Below are 18072 nucleotides of genomic sequence, written 5' to 3'. Positions count from 1 at the left end.
ACAATATAACATAAGTACATGTACTTTATCATAGTTAATGCATCTGTTTTTGTTTGCGATAAAGATGACAAAATTTTGGTGTAAATCTCGTTTACCCGCACTGCGGATTATAACCCAGTTAATGCCAAAACTGTCGTCCATCATATAATTGATCCCCCCCCCCCCCTACGCTGACTAATATGTTGTGACGTTATAAAACGGCAAAGTGGTCAAATATCAAAATGTCAGAAAGCTATGCTTATGAAGAAGGTATAAAAAAAATTCTTAGAAATAATGGAGTTATTTGAACTACTTGTTCAAATTCCTTCAATCAATCAACGTAAAACAATGCAGTACTGTAGCCTTCAACATTTTATTTCAAATCGTTTTGAACTTCAATCGTAAAAATCTTTTCACCATCCAAAAGATGACAGGAGTTTAAAATCCCATGCTGTGAAGTGTGTAGTGTAGTCAAGAACTGACCTGTATATTTATGGGATATTTTTGTTGTATGTTTTAATCTCTCTGAACTCCATAAATAAAGCTGCTATACTGGACACTAATATTTTTTTTTTTTGAGAAATAACAATATATATTATTAAACAAATTTGAAATTTGTTTTCTTTTATGCATTCATTAAATTTTTTTATTTTAAATTACATGTATATAACTTCAACTTTAATTATATAACTTAAAAATAAATAATCAGGTCACCTGAATGAAATTAACTGATATATGTATAATACTTGCATATTCTCTGTTTTCTCTCACTATGAACCTGTACTCATCAGTTGCGTTCATTGGACTATGTTCAGCTATGAGATCATTTCGATGCTCACACTCACACAGTACAGGCTACTCCAATGAAAACGCGTTCAGAAGTATATATATCAAATGTTAAGGTATTAGGGGTGTAATGGTCATGACTTTGAATATGACTAAATTCAGTTTAGTTATAATGGATAACACTTCAGGCAATATTTTCCAAAGTTTCATGCAATTCTGTCCAAACATAATTTTTCTATACTTATTTTCATGCCTGAACCCTCTAACCACTAGTGCACCTTTAATAGACAAAAGGTACAGATGTAATTTTTACCTCTACTTTAGCGCAAACAGTTGAATGTTTCATGTATTCAGCTGCAACACTAAGCAGTACAGATTGCATATATGCATTCTTTTTAGTTCAAATTCATCAGGTATGATATATGAATACTTGTAATCGAAAGAACTTGTCTACTTTGAGTGACAATTTTGGCGATTTTTTTTTTTCATAAAACCGTTTGTAATATTCTGTCAAAGAAAAATATGGTAGGAAAGATCAATAAAAGAACAATATCAATTTTGTGTAAGATGTGTTTGTCATAATATAACAAAATTTTTTTTATTCCATCCACAATATTTATCTATATTCTGTATCATAGCGATGTGCCCCTAAAAATTTAAGCCATCATTTTTTGTAAATGTCATGGGATTTGTGATAATTAATGAAATGATCAGCATATATAAACAACAGGTTATTGTCATATTGAATACACTTCACTTTAGTCAGATTCATTTGTTCAGAAGATTGACCTCGTCACAGTGACCTTGACCCAGACAAAGATTTGCAAAATGACCTACATTTTTGCAGCTTCCATGTACATGGAGTTCTTTACAGATCAAAACATTACTATACAATGTAGACTAAAATATATACTGACAGAAACACTAATCAAAAGGTAAAAAAACCCAACTAATTTGTTTTACACCGTTCCCCACATTATAAAAAAAAATATCAATAAAAAATATTCACCCTCCCCCCCCCCCCTTCTAAACAGTAAACTTATGTAAAATTAAATAAATAAATTGATGTAAATAAAATAACAGAAATCACCCTAACCCAACCCAGAATAAATCATTTATTCCCATATCTAATAGTAATTGTTTTTCTTTAATGATGTAAACATATTTACATTCTATTTTTTACTGATATATTTTGAACATCTCAGATATTTTACGTATGGACATTGAACGTCCTTTATAAATTGCAGATTCTACAATGCACTCAATGCTACCTATTACGTACATTTTTCCCCTCAAACGGTTTGCTGATATTGAGAGAATCACAAGAAATCGCGATGCGAATGTAAAGTTTTGAAGAAAGGTATACTTCGTTCGTTCTTCGAAAATGGTGCTATTTTTGAAAGTTGGAAAAACCCATGAAGTGTGTATTTGAAGGTATCATCGTTTTGACTGCATATTGTGTCTAACAAAATATATTGACGTGTTTTCTACGTAATATCATATTTATTCTCTCCTCCGCTAAGTTATATTCCTTTTCTTTGGTGTATGTTTTATGTTAGCGTCCTAGGCCGTCTTGACGACACGCCATTTTTGTTTACGAAGTACAGTGTTCCGAAAACTGCCGATGTCAGACACCTCGGTAAATGCCGTCATTTTTACCGGAAATGGCGTATTACACCTCTAATACCTTAATAAAGGAATAAATCTTAATTTTTTTAATAATATTCTCCGGAAAAAAAGAAATTCAAAATGATTAAAATTGCTGATTTGTATCTTTAAAAAATAAATTTTGATCAATTTATTTCATTGTATAATAAAATGTTTTACAAATTAAAAAGAACTGCTATATCTTTAATTTTTCTGTTCATATTTACGAATATTTTGGCAAAGAACGATAACTCTTCACGCAAGGGTGTTTCACGTTCAGAGGATACGAAGTTTTGGTAATAGTATCCTCGATACATCTATTTTAAGAACAATTTCAGCTCTTAAAACTTAAAAAAACATGGTTAAACATTCTTAAGTTAAAATCAATATAAAAACATTCTCTTTTGTCATCATACTGTTAAATTGTTAAATTTTTCTCAGAGGGTTTCAATACTTTGAACGATGACGTCACAACTGCAGCAAAACAAAAATAACCGAAGGCGACGCGGTTTGTATGGATCCAGATAACTGTAGTTGAGAAGCAAATAACATAATTATATATTATTTGTGACTTATTGGAGAAATGGTTGATTAATAAAGTCTACTCATTTTATTGTCATTTTTTTTTCTTTACTGGGAACAAGCAGCCGTACCGTTATGTAAGCCAGGATTTCCTCTGATATTCTTGACACTTCACAAAATGCAAATATAAGTAATAAACAACGATTATTCAGTGAACACGGCATTATGAATAGCAATTATAGCTCTGCTGGCATATTTTCCATGATGCGCTAGCGCGTATCATGGACTATGCCAGCAGAGCAATTGCTATTCATAATGCCATGTTCACTGAATAACGTTGTTTATTTCTTAATTACAGTTCAAATGATGAAATTATAAGAAATAAACTTAATAATCATTAAATCAAATAAATTTACTCATAAATGATAGAGTCTGCATCAATAAGATAATTCACAGAAATACCGAATAGGATTTTAATCAAATGAAAGAAATATAAAGTGTAGTTATTTCAGTCAAGTTTCAGGTCTGTCAGGAATTTTCTAAATTGTACACCTAGATAATATGGCAGACGTCCACTAATTTAAGTACAAAACTACAATTTTATGCAACTTTCCTCTAAGGAATTTGTGTTTCATATGAACAAAGGCTGTTCACCCAAAAGCGGGAAAATATAAAGTAAAACTATTGGTACTCCAAAACCACATGACATGTAACACGTCTCAAATGACCACATAGGTAAAATAGCCATAGGCATTAAATTCCAAGTCATTAATTAAACAAATAGATAATAAATAGTTATCATTCAACAGCACAATAAAAGAACCAAAGGAGATTAGAAAAATACAAGAATGTATATCCAATTGTGTTTCAATTCAAAGATGTACAAAATGATGATGATGATGTAGATGGTGATCAAGAAAAATAATAATAAAAACAAGAAACACATTATTCCTTTACATCATTTATTAATCAAAAATATATTGAAAATATAACCCTATTACAATAACGGCTGTTTAAAATACAAATGTAAACATTTAAATCCTTAAATTTTGCTTTTTCATCAAAATGGACATGTTCCAAGAAAGTATATTATATCCTAGGGATTCATGAGAGTCATACATGAATGTATCATTCACATGCTTGGTCCTTAGGTACAAAAAATTTGTTTTTTCGACAATGATATTCAAAGAGCAAAGTGTAATATTTTTTTTTCCTCTATTTTGAAAAAGAAGTAATACATTCAGCTAATAAAGAAGAAAATGGAAGTTAATTGACCTGTTTTGAACATTTAATGTGTTAAAAATATTGAGGCAACTCCCCCTTCCAAGAAAAAGCCCACAAAGAATTTGAGAGGTATATAATATAATTTATATAGTATAAAACGCAGTATAATATAGTCAAGCAGATGTTGAAATTTAAAAAAAATTTACACATGCTGTCTTTATTTTAACCTATGCATAAGTAAAACATGGAGTAATTTCTATCTAGGTTTACACTGGTACTACCGTGTCACTTCCCGGTATGTTAACACCACACTCGATCCATTGTTCATACCATTTGCCTGTCTGGGACGGAACAGATCCTATTCTTCTTACGAACGAAAAAGTCTCTCCCCGATCACTTCGATAGAAACCTTTAAAACACAGATTTGGCAATTACAAAGAGGACTTTTTTTTTGCAACTCCATATTTAAAAACTTTAAAAAAAATTGAATACATAAAGAACACGAGACCCATGGGCTACATGCACATGTCCATCCTATTCTTCATTGCAAAAAAATCGATTTATTCCCAAGAAAAATATTGTGGTAAGATCCTAAAGGGTCATAAGATAACATGAATTAGCAAATACTGTGCTTCTTCAATATCGCTATAACTAACATTTCAGGCCTTCCTGTTTTGTAGAAAGCGTAAATATGCACTAGAAAGCATTACTGCCTCCTGATTTTAGCCCTAACTCTAAGCCCATAATCTATTATTTGAAGAAAAAAATAAATCATAACAATCGGAATGGTTCAATATGAATGCAATTTAGTGTGTCCCTACTTTTTTTTTTAAATGTTTTAAACCAGAAGTCCCTGACGAGACTGTAGCTCTACTGGTTTTTACTTATAACAAGGAAGAGAAAAGTAGCACATGCACTTGAAACTATGCAACAGCTATAAATAAAATAATGGTCTTCTGTTTAGTCTTTTTTGTTGCAAGATTTATTGCAATCAGACTAAAACTGTTGGAGGAGTAGCCTTTTGAAAGAATTTCAGAGAAATTTCTATTTTTGGTAACCATGCCCAGGCCGTTCATCAAAATCAAAAACCGATACACAGAATTACGTATCTCAGTGCAGTCTACTTGTATGCAAAGATATAATGAAATCAGACCAAAACTAGTGCTAATTGTAACGGGAACGGTTACAAATGTTCCCCAAACGGCTCCCCAATCCCTTATAATGTCCCATTCCCTACAAGCTTCAATAAATTAGACAATACTTTTGTAATATAGATGGGCACTTTATTTTTAAGGGTATTTCATTGGAAAATTACTCCGATATAGCCATATGGGTATTAGCCAATCAAATTTCAGCGCATATGCTTGCACATGTTTTCTACATTTTTCACATTAATTTTCTTATAGTGTCTCACAATACATACATTTGTGTTAAATATTAAAGAATCTCATTTAAAAATAAGAGAGATGTAACCCTTTAAGTATTAGCCAATCAGAATTCAGCATACGCGCATGCATGGCCTTGCATTCAGTTTTGATAGTATCATAATATAGGAGCTCTATGTGCCTATCCATGTCGTAAATTTCATCCTGTTTTGTTGAAAACCATGGGAGTTATAAACATTTAAAGTTTCAACCGATCAGATTGCAGCACACCTGCAAGCGCGTGTTTTCAAGAAATTTCCTATATAACATGTTGTAGCACCTTATAATATATACTTATATTCTAAATTTCAAAGTATTTTGTCAAAAAACAAGGAAATTATTGAGATTTTTGTATCAGCCAATCAGAGAAGAGCGCACGTGCATGCGCGTGAGTTCACTTGTCTAGACTACTAATATATCGTTATATTTTGAGTTTCAAAGCAATTCATCAAGAAATATAAAAGTTACGGCTTCATCAAGTATATCAGTCATTTCACTCATTGCACGCGCTCGCACGTGCATGCATGTGCGCGCAAATTGACTTTCGTTCCGAACACCTACACAATATGCCTATTAACCCTAAAAAGGTTTCATGTCAATCGGATGAGTGGTTCTATGAGAACACTCCCGGACAAAAAAGTACCGGAGAAGAAAGTAGAAAAATAATAATAACTAGATGCGTTTCTTGTTGCTAGGGCAACAAGTGGTCTTCCGACCGATTTTTTCTCCAGATCGCTATGCTACCTCACTTTATTTAATACTTTATTGAAGGTATTTTTTGTTTGCGTTTATGTAACACAGTCTTTCAACATAGATCATAATTATTAAAGGATTTCTATAGAATCTCTGTTAGAAAAGCTTTAAAAAATAAGCAAAAACTATCATACATGTCTTTACAGAGAAAAACATCATTTACAACTGAAAAAAGAGAGAAACAATCTCCCGCCCCAGCAGGATTCGAACCCACAACATTACGAGAAAGTTTGGATCGGTCATATCTTTGCAATAAATGCATCAATCAAAATGATGAAAACATACTTAGAACTCTTAGAAGATTCTCTATTAACCCTGTAAATCCCAGAGAAAAATATTGAAAAACAAAAAAGTCACAAATTTAACATTTTTGAATTCACTTCCGTTTGCGACCGGAAGTACGAACGACGAAAAATAATGGTCAATCAACATATCTACATTTGATGCTCTATCACCTCAGCAAGTTTCATATTCATATCTTATCATATATATCGGAGCGCTCGCTCCGTGATCGGGAGGTCGTGAGTTCGAATCTCGGCCGCGACTGACCTAAGTCGATAAAAAATAGGTAGCAACTGTTCCTTCGCCAGGCGCGCGGCACTTTGAAGTGAAAGTTGCGGGTCCTTCGGATGAGACCTTAAAAACCGAGGCCCCGTGTCACGGCTGGCGTTGGCACGATAAAGATCCCTCACTGCTCAATGGCCCTGAGTGCCGAGTAAAGGTCAAAATTTGAAGCCCTTCACCGGTATATGGTGACGTCTCTATATGAGTGAAAAATTCTCGAATGGGACGTTAAACAACATACAATCAATCAATCAATCAATATATATCGGAAGACCTTAATAATAACTAATAAATTAAATGTTCAGAGAACAATTAGAGGCCTTTCCACCTTTTTAAGTGTTTTCGTGTCATTTGGGCTGAAAAAAAAGAGAAATACAAAAAAAAAATACCCCCCCCCCCCCCAAAAAAAAATGCCAAAAAAAAAAAAAAAAAAAAAAAAAAAAAAAAAAAAAAAAAAATAAAAATAAAAATAAAAATTTGCTCCTCCAGATGGGATCGAACTCAAAACCCTTGGTTTGAAAGGCAGGTGCGCTAACTACTGCACTATATAATAAATACAAGCGTATTTTTAGAATCGGTAGGGGAAGAAAGAAGTTCCGTAAAAGGAAATAGTTCCTGAACTTGCAAGCAGTATATAAAATAACAAGGGACGTGCTGCGTGAGAAAACGTTAACACTGTTCCCTGATGAAAATGTATTAATGGACTGTAGCCCGATTCATCGATATTGTGAGCATGCTGATTTTTTTGAAAATAGCTTTGTTGTAAGCTTAAACGATCGGGTTCGGATTTTAACATTTCTGACTGAATATCCTGAAATAAATATGAAACATTTAAATAAGCATTCCTTTGGGTTAAATTAAATATGTGTAGCACAAATTAAACTCCCAACATGCATTTTTAGAAGGGAAATACGACAATGAAAGCGAGAATTGTTTTTAATATACCGAAAATCGCTATTTCTGGAAACTGATAAATTCTAAATAAAAATCAAATTAATTCCAAATGTAAATGAAAGAGAGAGTGCTTGGTATTAAAATGTCGTATCATATCAGGAAAATCGAATGCTACTAGCGACATCTGAAGAAATAGCCGATAAAGGTTTAGATCATTTCTTCGTCCATCTGCACTTTAATTTCAAACACAACAGAACTTGTAGTTTTTGCCGTGAAACTTCATGACTTCTACAAACTTATAAGACTCACCGTAAAACTCTCAAGAAAGTTTCTCTGAGGTCTATACTACATTTGTACCAAATATGGTGTCGATCCGAGGTTTGAATTTTACAGAAATATTCTACGTTGTTGTTGATGTGATTTTTTTTAAGAAGGGGGGGGATGAATTATTTATTTTATACCTCTTTTAAAGTAAGAATTGTAACTACTTTCACATCCTTAAGCTTGATTGTGACCTTTGGGTCAAGGTCAAAGGTCAAGGTCATTTAAAAAAACAACAACAACAACAACCCCCCCCCCTCCCCAAAAAAAAAACAAGGAAATCTTTACTTTCTATGTTTTTACCTGATACTGGAGTTGGATGCATGTCCTTACTTTTCATTTGACCCAATGTCAAGGTCAAAGGTCAAGGTCAAAGGTCAAGGTCATTTGGTGAATTGCTATATTTTACACATATATAAGGAATTTCTTCTGTTTTTAAATGACTTTGACCTTGACCTATATTTCAAGGTCAAAGTCAAATATGCCGATGCAGTTGGTCCCATGTCTGTAGGATACACCGTTTGAAAAAAAAAGTTCATTAAATGTAAGCAGCGTAAACTTTCAGGAGCAGTATCTTATACAAGGGACCAAAGAATGCTTTTGCAATGATAGAATGAAGAGAGTACTAAATGAGTCGAAGATGATGAAGGCTTGGAATCTCTACGGTTTACGGTTTTGGAGGAGTAGCGATAACAAGGTTTTATTGCAAAAGGGGTAACAACTTTTGAATGGGTCAAGCTTTGGGGACAAGAATTAAATCCTTACAATAGTTTTAGAAGGACGTATTATAGATGCAAAGATATTCAGTATATGTCGAAAGGTTTTCTACAGAATCTCTGACAAAAAAGCTTTTAAAAATCAGCAAAAACTACCATACATGTTTTCAAAGAGAGAGAAGTCATTAGCAACTAAAAAAAGAGAAAAACGAAGAAAAAAAAACTCCCTCCAGCACGATTCGAACCCCAGACAGTGGGACAAAGTTTGGATCGGTCATATCTTTGCAATAAATGCACGCATTAAAATATTGACTACATATTTAGAATTCTTGTAAGACACTCTATAAACCCTGTAAATCCTAAAGAAAAATATTGAAAAACAAAAAAGTTGAAAAATTGGACTTTTTGAATTCACTTCCGTTTGCAACCGGAAGTGCCGACAACGAAAAATAAAGGTCGTTCCCCATATTGGAATTTGATGTTCTATCTTTTCATTGAGTTTCAATTTCATATCTTTAGCCGTTCTCGAGAAAAATTCTGGACAAAATGCCATTTAAAAAATACAAATTTCCCCAAAAATCGCGAACGGAAGTGAATTTTGAAAAAATGAAAAACACGTCTGGAGATATTTACATGAGGCATCTTCCCTGAAAAAATCTCTGAAATTTGCTTACTCACAGCTGAGATATCGCCATAACTATGAAAAAAAGAATAACTAGATGCGTTTCTTGTTGCTAGGGCAACAAGTGGTCTTCCGACCGAACTTTTCTCCAGATCGCTGTGCTACCTCACTTCATTTAATACTTTATTGAAGGTATTTTTTGCTTGCGTTTATGTAACACAGTCTTTCAACATAGATCATGATTATTAAAGGATTTCTGTAGAATCTCTGTTAACAAAGCTTTAAAAAATAAGCAAAAACTATCTAACATGTCTTCACAGAGAAAAATATCATTTACAACTGAAAAAAGAGAGAAACAATCTCCCGCCCCAGCAGGATTCGAACCCGCAACAATACGAGAAAGTTTGGATCGGTCATATCTTAGCAATAAATGCGGTCATATGAAAGATATGGAGATAACGAACAGTATTCAAGCTCAAAAGTCCATTAAACAATACAAAATAGGAGCAGAGCAAACACGGACCTCCAAACATCAGAGGTGGGATCAGGTGCCATGAAGGAGTGAGCATCCGCCGTGTGCTCCTTGTCATGATCGGGAAATCACGGAAAAATCCGTCGACAATTCAGTGTGTAAATAATGGCCTAACAATTAGTATGAAAAACATCAGTCAGCATTTGACTCAATGATAAATTGTATTTGCTGACAAGGTCATTGTATCGACCATAGAACTTACGAAATGATGACTTTAAAACGAGACAGCTGATATTCTTGTTTCATCAACTTATTTGTCAATAATTTACCTTGTTTTAGAAATTGTACATACGTAGAGCATGCTCTTGCGTATCGAATCAACTGAGAGATAAATAACCCGTATGCAGGTGATGAAGGTATATTGCTGCATAAGTAAGGGAAGTTGACGATTGAAAAGTTAAAGTCATCACGTTTATCATAAAGCTTGGTTGTTAGATTACCATTAACATCTTTTTCAAGTAAAATATCCAAATATGAAACAGATGTGTCAGACTCTGTGGTATCTTTTATCTCAAGTTCACCAGGATATATCGTATCGACATAAGAATGGAAATAGCCATTGTTAATTGACAATACGTCGTCGATATATCTAAATGTCGAGTTGAAGACCACAGCAAGTGTTTTCTTCTTTTCACGTACAAGATTTTGGACAAATTCCACTTCATATGAATACAAAAAAGGTCTGCTAATAACGGGGCGCAATTGGTACCCATGGGAATTCCAATAGATTGTTGGAAGACCTGGTCTCCAAAAACCACATAGATATTGTCAATCAGAAACTCAAGCATCTTTTTAATGTCAACTTCAGAGTACTTGTGTGTACAATCAGAATGTTTTTTAACAAAATAATTTTGCAAATGACCAATGACAACGTAAGTATATTTACGAGTTCCATTTTTATTGAAAAAGCAGCTCTCAATGATATCAAAAAGCCTGGACTTTAATTTATCGTGGGGAATGGTTGTGTATAAAGTTGAAAAGTCGTTAAGTAAGTTTTAAAGCTGATTTTGGTAAAATCTTGTGATTTCAAATTTTCCAAAAGTTCCTTGGAATTTTTAAGTATCCACATCTGATTTACACCACTTCTCGAATATATTGTTGCACAGTACTCTTGAAGTTTCTCCTTCACCACTGTTAATATCTTAGTGAGGAGTAAAGATAGAGGCTTGGTTGAACATATACTGGAACCCGCTATGTATCTTTATTTGTAAGGATTTTTATGAAGTTTCGGAATCCAACATAAATATGGTAATTCGAATTCATTTTGGTTGTTTGGAATATTAAAAATATTCAAAACTGACATATGATTTTGAAGAAGTTCTTCCTTAGAAAGGGAACTATGAGTATAAGTTGGATTACCACTTGTAGAATTAAATCCAAGTTCCTCTAAAATACATTTAATATAATGAGTCTTACAAACAAAGACAATGTTGTTACCTGCTTTGTCAGCAGGGACCAGTACGTACTGATCATGTAATCTATCTTTGTATTAAAACATTGCTGTGACGCCATGCCTTTGTTCTTGCAGTCTAAAAATTTACCTGTAGCCGTCCGATAATAATAATTAGCAGTCCAATAATATATTATCGGACGGCAGTGATAACAAAATCGGACAGTAGTTAAAAAACAACAACTAGAGTGAAATTAAGGTTTAATTTGTCCAGAAACCAAAAAAAAAAGTTAGAGAGAAAAAATTCAGGGAAAGCGAACGCGAGAAAATTAAGTTATTAAAAATAGAAAATCCAAGAAGAAACTGGAGTTTAACCTTCCTCGAAAGTAACACTTTCCATTCGTTTTTTTGCAAAGCGTTTTCAATACAGCACTATGAATAAGCTAATTTAAATCCATTTCTGATAAAGAGCCAGTCTGCGAATCTCTTCATTTAACGAGGTTTGTTCGCTAATGACCGCACTTTTAAAACCCAAGATTTTCATTATATCATCAAATGAAAATTTTACATAAAAATCCGCATTTTTAATTTAAATGTATTTTGAAGATATCATCCAACACTGTATCTGCATCAATGTCAAACGCACTTAATAAAAAAGAATATTCCGAATCATAAAAAAATCCTTCATCACTTGACCACTGTCCATAGTTCCTGCTAAGCCAAACGACTGCCATTGAATGAATGAAACAAAAGAGTTCACTCACTGATTTTACTGTCTAAAGAAAAAAAAACTTTCTCTCTTCTTTTGTTTACTTATTAGATGGTTTCAGGTAGAAAACTATTGATGCCTGAACTCTTATTGTGTAATTATCGGACTCCTCCAGGTAACTTTTGGACATTTAAATAGCAATGTTTTAAGTAAGATATATGCCTCATACAATTCTATATGTAAAATTATCACACTGTTTTCGGCCCTAACGGGCCTCAAACAGTCTGATAATTTTACATATAGAACAGTATTCGGCATATATCCATTACTTACATATCTTTGCAACAAATGCATCAATCAAAATGATAAAAACATACATGTACTTAGAACTCTTAGAAGACTCTCTATTAACCCTGTAAATCCCAGAGAAAAATATTGAAAAACAAAAAAGTTACAAATTTAACATTTTTTAATTCACTTCCGTTTGCGACCGGAAGTACGAACGACGGAAAATAATGGTCGATCAACATATCTACATTTGATGCTCTATCACCTCAGCAAGTTTCATATTCATATCTTATCATATATATCGAAAGACCTTAATAATAACAAGTAAACTAATTGTTCAGAGAACAATTAGAGGCCTTTCCACCTTTTTAAGTGTTTTTGTGTCGTTTAGGCAGAAAAAAAAAAGAAAAATGCCCAAAAAAGCAAAAAACAAAAAAAAAAAAAACAAAAAAAAAAATCCTCCTCCAGCTGGGATCGAACTCAAAACCCTTGGTTTGAAAGGCAGGTGCTTTAACCACTGCGCTACACATTCCGATAAAATTGAGTAAGTTAATTGTTTAAGACTATAGAATAAATACAAGCGTATTTTTAGAATCGGTAGGGGAAGAAAGAAGTTCCGTAAAAGGAAATAGTTCCTGAACTTGCAAGCAGTATATAAAATAACAAGGGACGGATGTGCGTGAGAAAACGTTAACACTGTTCCCTAATGAAAATGTATTAATGGACTGTAGCCCGATTCATCGATATTGTGAGCATGCTGAATTTTTTGAAAATAGCTTAGTTGTAAGCTTAAAAGAGGTTCGGATTTTAACATTTCTGACTGAATATCCTGAAATAAATATGAAACATTTCAATAAGCATTTCTTTGGGTTAAATTAAATATGTGTAGCACAAATTAAACTCCCAACATGCATTTTTAGAAGGGAAACACGACAATGAAAGCGAGAACTGTTTTTAATATACCGAAAATCGCTATTTCTGGAAACTGATTAATTCTAAATAAAAATCAAATAAATTCCAAATGTAAAAGAAAGAGAGAATGCTTGATATTAAAATGTCGTATCATATCAGGAAAATCGAATGCTACTAACGACATCTGAAGAAATAGCCGATAAAAGGTTTAGATCATTTCTTCGTTCACCTGCACTTTAATTTCAAACACAACAGAACTTGTAGTTCTTGCCGTGAAACTTCATGACTTCTATAAACTTATAAGACTCACCGTAAAACTCTCCAGAAAGTTTCTCTGAGGTCTATACTACATATGTACCAAATATGTTGTCGATCCGAGGTCTGGTTTGAATTTTACAGAAATATTCTACGTTGTTGTTGATGTGATTTTTTTTTAAGAAGGGGGGGGGGAATGAATTATTTATTTTATGCCTCTTTTAAACTAAGAATTGTAACTACTTTCACATCTTTAAGCCTGATTGTGACCTTTGGGTCAAGATCAAAGGTCAAGGTCATTTCCAAAAAAAAAACAAACAAAAAAAAAACAAAAACAAAACAAAACAAAACAAAACAAAACAAGGAAATCTTTACTTTCTATGTTTTACCTGATACTGGAGCTGGATGCATGTCCTTACTTTTCATTTGACCCAATGTCAAGGCCAAAGGTCAAGGTCAAAGTTCAAGGTCATTTGGTGAATTGCTATATTTTACACATATATAAGGAATTTCTTATGTTTTTAAATGACTTTGACCTTGACCTATATTTCAAGGTCAAAGTCAAACATGCCGATGCAGTTGGTCCCATGTCTCTAGGATACACCGTTTTAAAAAAAGTTCATTAAATGTAAGCAGCATAAACTTTCAGGGGTAGTAACTCATACAAGGGACCAAAGAATGCTTTTGCAATGAATGAAGAGAGTATTAAATGAGTCGAAGACACTGCTGCTGAAGGCTTGGAATCTCTACGTTTTACAGTTTCGGAGGAGTAGCGATAACAAGGTTTTATTGCAAAAGGGGTGACAACTTTTGAATGGGTCAAGCTTTGGGGACAAGAATGAAATCCTTAAAAAAGTTTTAGAAGGACATATTATAGATGCAAAGATATTCAGTATATGTCGAAAGGTTTTCTACAGAATCTCTGACAAAAAAGCTTTTAAAAATCAGCAAAAACTACCATACATGTTTTTAAAGAGAGAGAAGTCATTAGCAACTGAAAAAAAAGAGAAAAACAAAGAAAAAAAATTAACTACCTCCAGCAGGATTCGAACCCCAGACAGTGGGGCAAAGTTTGGATCGGTCATATCTTTGCAATAAATGCACGCATCAAAATATTGAATACATATTTAGAATTCTTGTAAAACACTCTATAAACCTTGTAAATCCTAAAGAAAAATATTGAAAAACAAAAAAGTTGAAAAATTGAACTTTTTGAATTCACTTCCGTTTGCGACCGGAAGTGCCGACGACGAAAAATAAAGGTCGTTCCCCATATTGGAATTCGATGTTCTATTTATTCATTGAGTTTCAATTTCATATCTTTAGCCGTTGTCGAGAAAAATTCTGGACAAAATGCCATTTAAAAAATACAAATTTCCCCAAAAATCGCGAACAGAAGTGAATTTTGAAAAAATGAAAAACACGTCTGGAGATATTTACATGATGCATCTTCCGCGAAAAAATCTCTGAAATCTGCTCACTCACAGCTGAGATATCGCCATAACTATGAAAAAAAGAATAATAATAATAATAATAATAGAAAACAGACGGAAAACAATAAGGTCTTCCGAAGGAAGTCGGAAGACCTTAATAATAATAATAATAATAGAAAACAGACGGAAAACAATAAGGTCTTCCGAAGGAAGTCGGAAGACCTTAATAATAATAATAATAATAAGAAACAGAGTAAAAACAATATGTTCCCAAACTTCGTTTGGGGAACATAACTAGGAGGAGTAGCATTTTTAATGTATTTCATGGAAATTTCTATTTTAGTAACCATTGCAACACCATTATTTGAAATTAAAAACACGGAATATTTTATCTGAGTTAAAAATCTCCTTGTTTGCTAAGTTGTATTGAAATCAGGCTAAAACGTTAGGAGGAGTAGCGTTTTGAAAGTAAATCAGGAAAATTTCTTTCTTTGGTAACCATGGCAACAACGCTCATCAAAATCAAAAACCAAAAAAATGTATCTAAGTGTTGACTGCTAGTTAGCCAGGTTACATTGAAATCAGACTTAAACTGTAGGAGGGGTAGCCTTTTGAAAGTATTTCACAGAAAATTGTATTTTTAGTTATCATGGCAACATCACTCACATTAATAATTAAAAAAAATGATGCACAGAGTTATGTATCTCAGTGTAGTCTACTTTTATGAAATATGAAGATAATGAACAATATTCAATCTCGAAAGTCTAATGAAACGATACAACTTTGGAGCAGAGCAAACACGGCCTCAAAATTTAAAGGTGGGGTCAGGTGCCATGGAGGAGTGAGCATCCCCTGCCGATTGGTCACACCCGCCGAGTGCTCCTTGTTATGATCGGGAAAAAAAACCCGGAAAAATCCTTAGACAGTTCAGTGTATACATAATGACCTAACAATTAGTATGAAAAACGTCAGTCAGCATTTGACTCAATGATAGGTTGTATGTGCTGACAAGGTCATTGTACATCGACCGTAAAACTTGCGAAAAGATGACTTCAAAGGAGACTGTTGATATCCTTGTTTCGTCAACTTGTTTGTCAGTAGCTTGTCTGTTTTAAAAATTGTTCATATGTAGAGCATGCTCTTGCGTTTCGAATCAACTGAGTGACATAAACCCCATATGCAGGTGATAAGGGTGTATTGCTACATAAGTAAGGGAAGTTGACGATTGAAAAGTTGACGTAATCATGTTTATCATAAAGCTTTGTTGTTAGGTTACCATTAACATCTTTTCTAGTAAAATATCTAAATATGAAACAGATGTGTAAGAATATGTGGTATCTTTAAATTCAAGCTCACTGGGATATATCGAGTCGACATGTGAATGGAACTGTTGTTAATTGATAATACGTCGTCGATATATCGAAAGGTCAGGTTGAACGCCACGGCAAGTGTTTTCTTTTTCTCATGTAGACGTTTTTGTATAAATTCTGCTTCATATGAATACAAAAATAGGTCTGCTAACAACGGGGCGCAATTGGTACCCATGGGACTTCCAATAGATTTTTGGAAGACCTGATTTCCAAAAACTACATAGATATTGTCAACAGAAACGCAAGGATCTTATAAATATCAACTTCAGAGTACTTGTGTTTACAATCAGAATGCTTTTTAACATAATAATTTTGCAAATGACCAATGACAAGCTAAGTAAATTTACTAGTTCCATTTCTATTGAAAAAGCAGCTCTCAATGATGTCAAAAAGCCCGGACTTTAACTTATCGTATTGTATAATGTGTTGAAAAGTCGTACGTTTTGATGTTATTGATTTTAGTAAAATTTAGTGATTTCAATTTTTCTAAAAGTTCCTTGGAGTTTTTAAGTATCCACGTCTGATTTACATCACTTCTCAAATATACGCATGTACAGTACTCCTGAAGTTTGTCCTTAATTACAGTAAATATTTTAGTGAGGAGTAAAGAAAGAGGCTTGTAGAACATTCACTGGAACCCGTTATGTATCTTTGTTTGTAAGGATTTTATGAAGTTTAGGAATCCAATAAAGGTATGATAATTCAAATTCATTTTGATTGTTGGGAATATTAAAAATATCTAAAATGGACATATGATTTTGAAGAATTTCTTCCATAGAAAGGAAGCTATGGGTGTAAATTGGATTTCCACCTGCAGAAATAAATCATAGTTCCTCTAAAATACAATTCAAATAATGAGCCTTGCAAACAGAAACTATGCTGTTACCAGCTTTGTCAGCTGGGACCAGTACATACTGATCGTGTAACCAATCTAATTCCTTTTTTCACTTCTGAATTATTAAAGACAGAAAGATAAACAGTTTTCATACAGCCAATCAATCGCTTAATGCGAAATTTCAACATCCATTTGATGCTCTTAATCCATTCTGACAAAGTGTCAAGGTCTTCTTTTTTGTGTTTGGCCCATCGCCACAGAATTCATAATATTTATAAACTTATGACGCCAGTTGAAAGAACGGGGTTCCCTGAAATTTGGCCCCTTTAAGATAAGGGATTTTAGATCCCCATTATTAACTTTGTTTACATCACCAGTAATGACGTGTCCAGCAGGACTATAGTTGTAAGGTGAAGAAGGACATGAACACGTAGGAGGATTATGTTTCAGATACTCGATATCTAGGCAATGTAGAGTTTTTTTGGTAATGAAAAAGTTTTGAAGCAATAGTTGATGTATATTTATAAGAAATACAAGGTGTGGACTTCAACTTGAAATATGGTGGAATACAAGACTGGATTCTTTTGTGATTAAGAATATTACTTATATTAACTGCGTCGATTCCTTTGTTTGCAAATTGAAGTTTAAGGAACAAACGGGTTATTTGACCAGTATTATCTTCCGTAAAATGTGGCGGTTTGAAAAGCCTATGATTTGCAATATCCATAATCACAGATGCAAGCCTGTATTCTAGTGTCGAGAATTCAAATGGGTCATTCCTTTACATCAGACTAAAACTGAAGGAGTAGTGTTTTAAATGAATTAACAGATTTTTATATTTTTAGTAACCATGCAACAATGCTAATCAAATTAAAAAAAAAACAATAAACAGAATA

General features: G+C 33.2%; 2 protein-coding genes across 2 annotated transcripts in view; both read right to left on the bottom strand.

Moving 5' to 3' along the window:
• Positions 1 to 18072, bottom strand: part of LOC133204045 (osteopetrosis-associated transmembrane protein 1-like) — a 137196-nt gene that overhangs the window by 94682 nt on the left and 24442 nt on the right. The gene's annotated exons all lie outside the window — the stretch shown is intronic.
• LOC133204039 (uncharacterized) overlaps positions 3933 to 18072 on the bottom strand; it is a 41712-nt gene continuing 27572 nt past the window's right edge. Inside the window, exon 5 of the mRNA XM_061339824.1 lies at positions 3933 to 4567. Coding sequence (XP_061195808.1) covers positions 4425 to 4567 — 143 coding nt within the window. The 3' untranslated portion in view covers positions 3933 to 4424. The remainder of the gene's footprint in view (positions 4568 to 18072) is intronic.

This window comes from Saccostrea echinata, unplaced genomic scaffold, assembly GCF_033153115.1.
Source record: "Saccostrea echinata isolate AGI-Se365-2 ecotype Australia unplaced genomic scaffold, CSIRO_AGI_Sech_v1 ptg000052l, whole genome shotgun sequence".
NCBI classification, from domain to species: Eukaryota; Metazoa; Mollusca; class Bivalvia; order Ostreida; family Ostreidae; genus Saccostrea; species Saccostrea echinata.
Note: the sequence above shows the minus strand (reverse complement) of the source record. Positions and strands in the feature narration are given on the sequence as shown.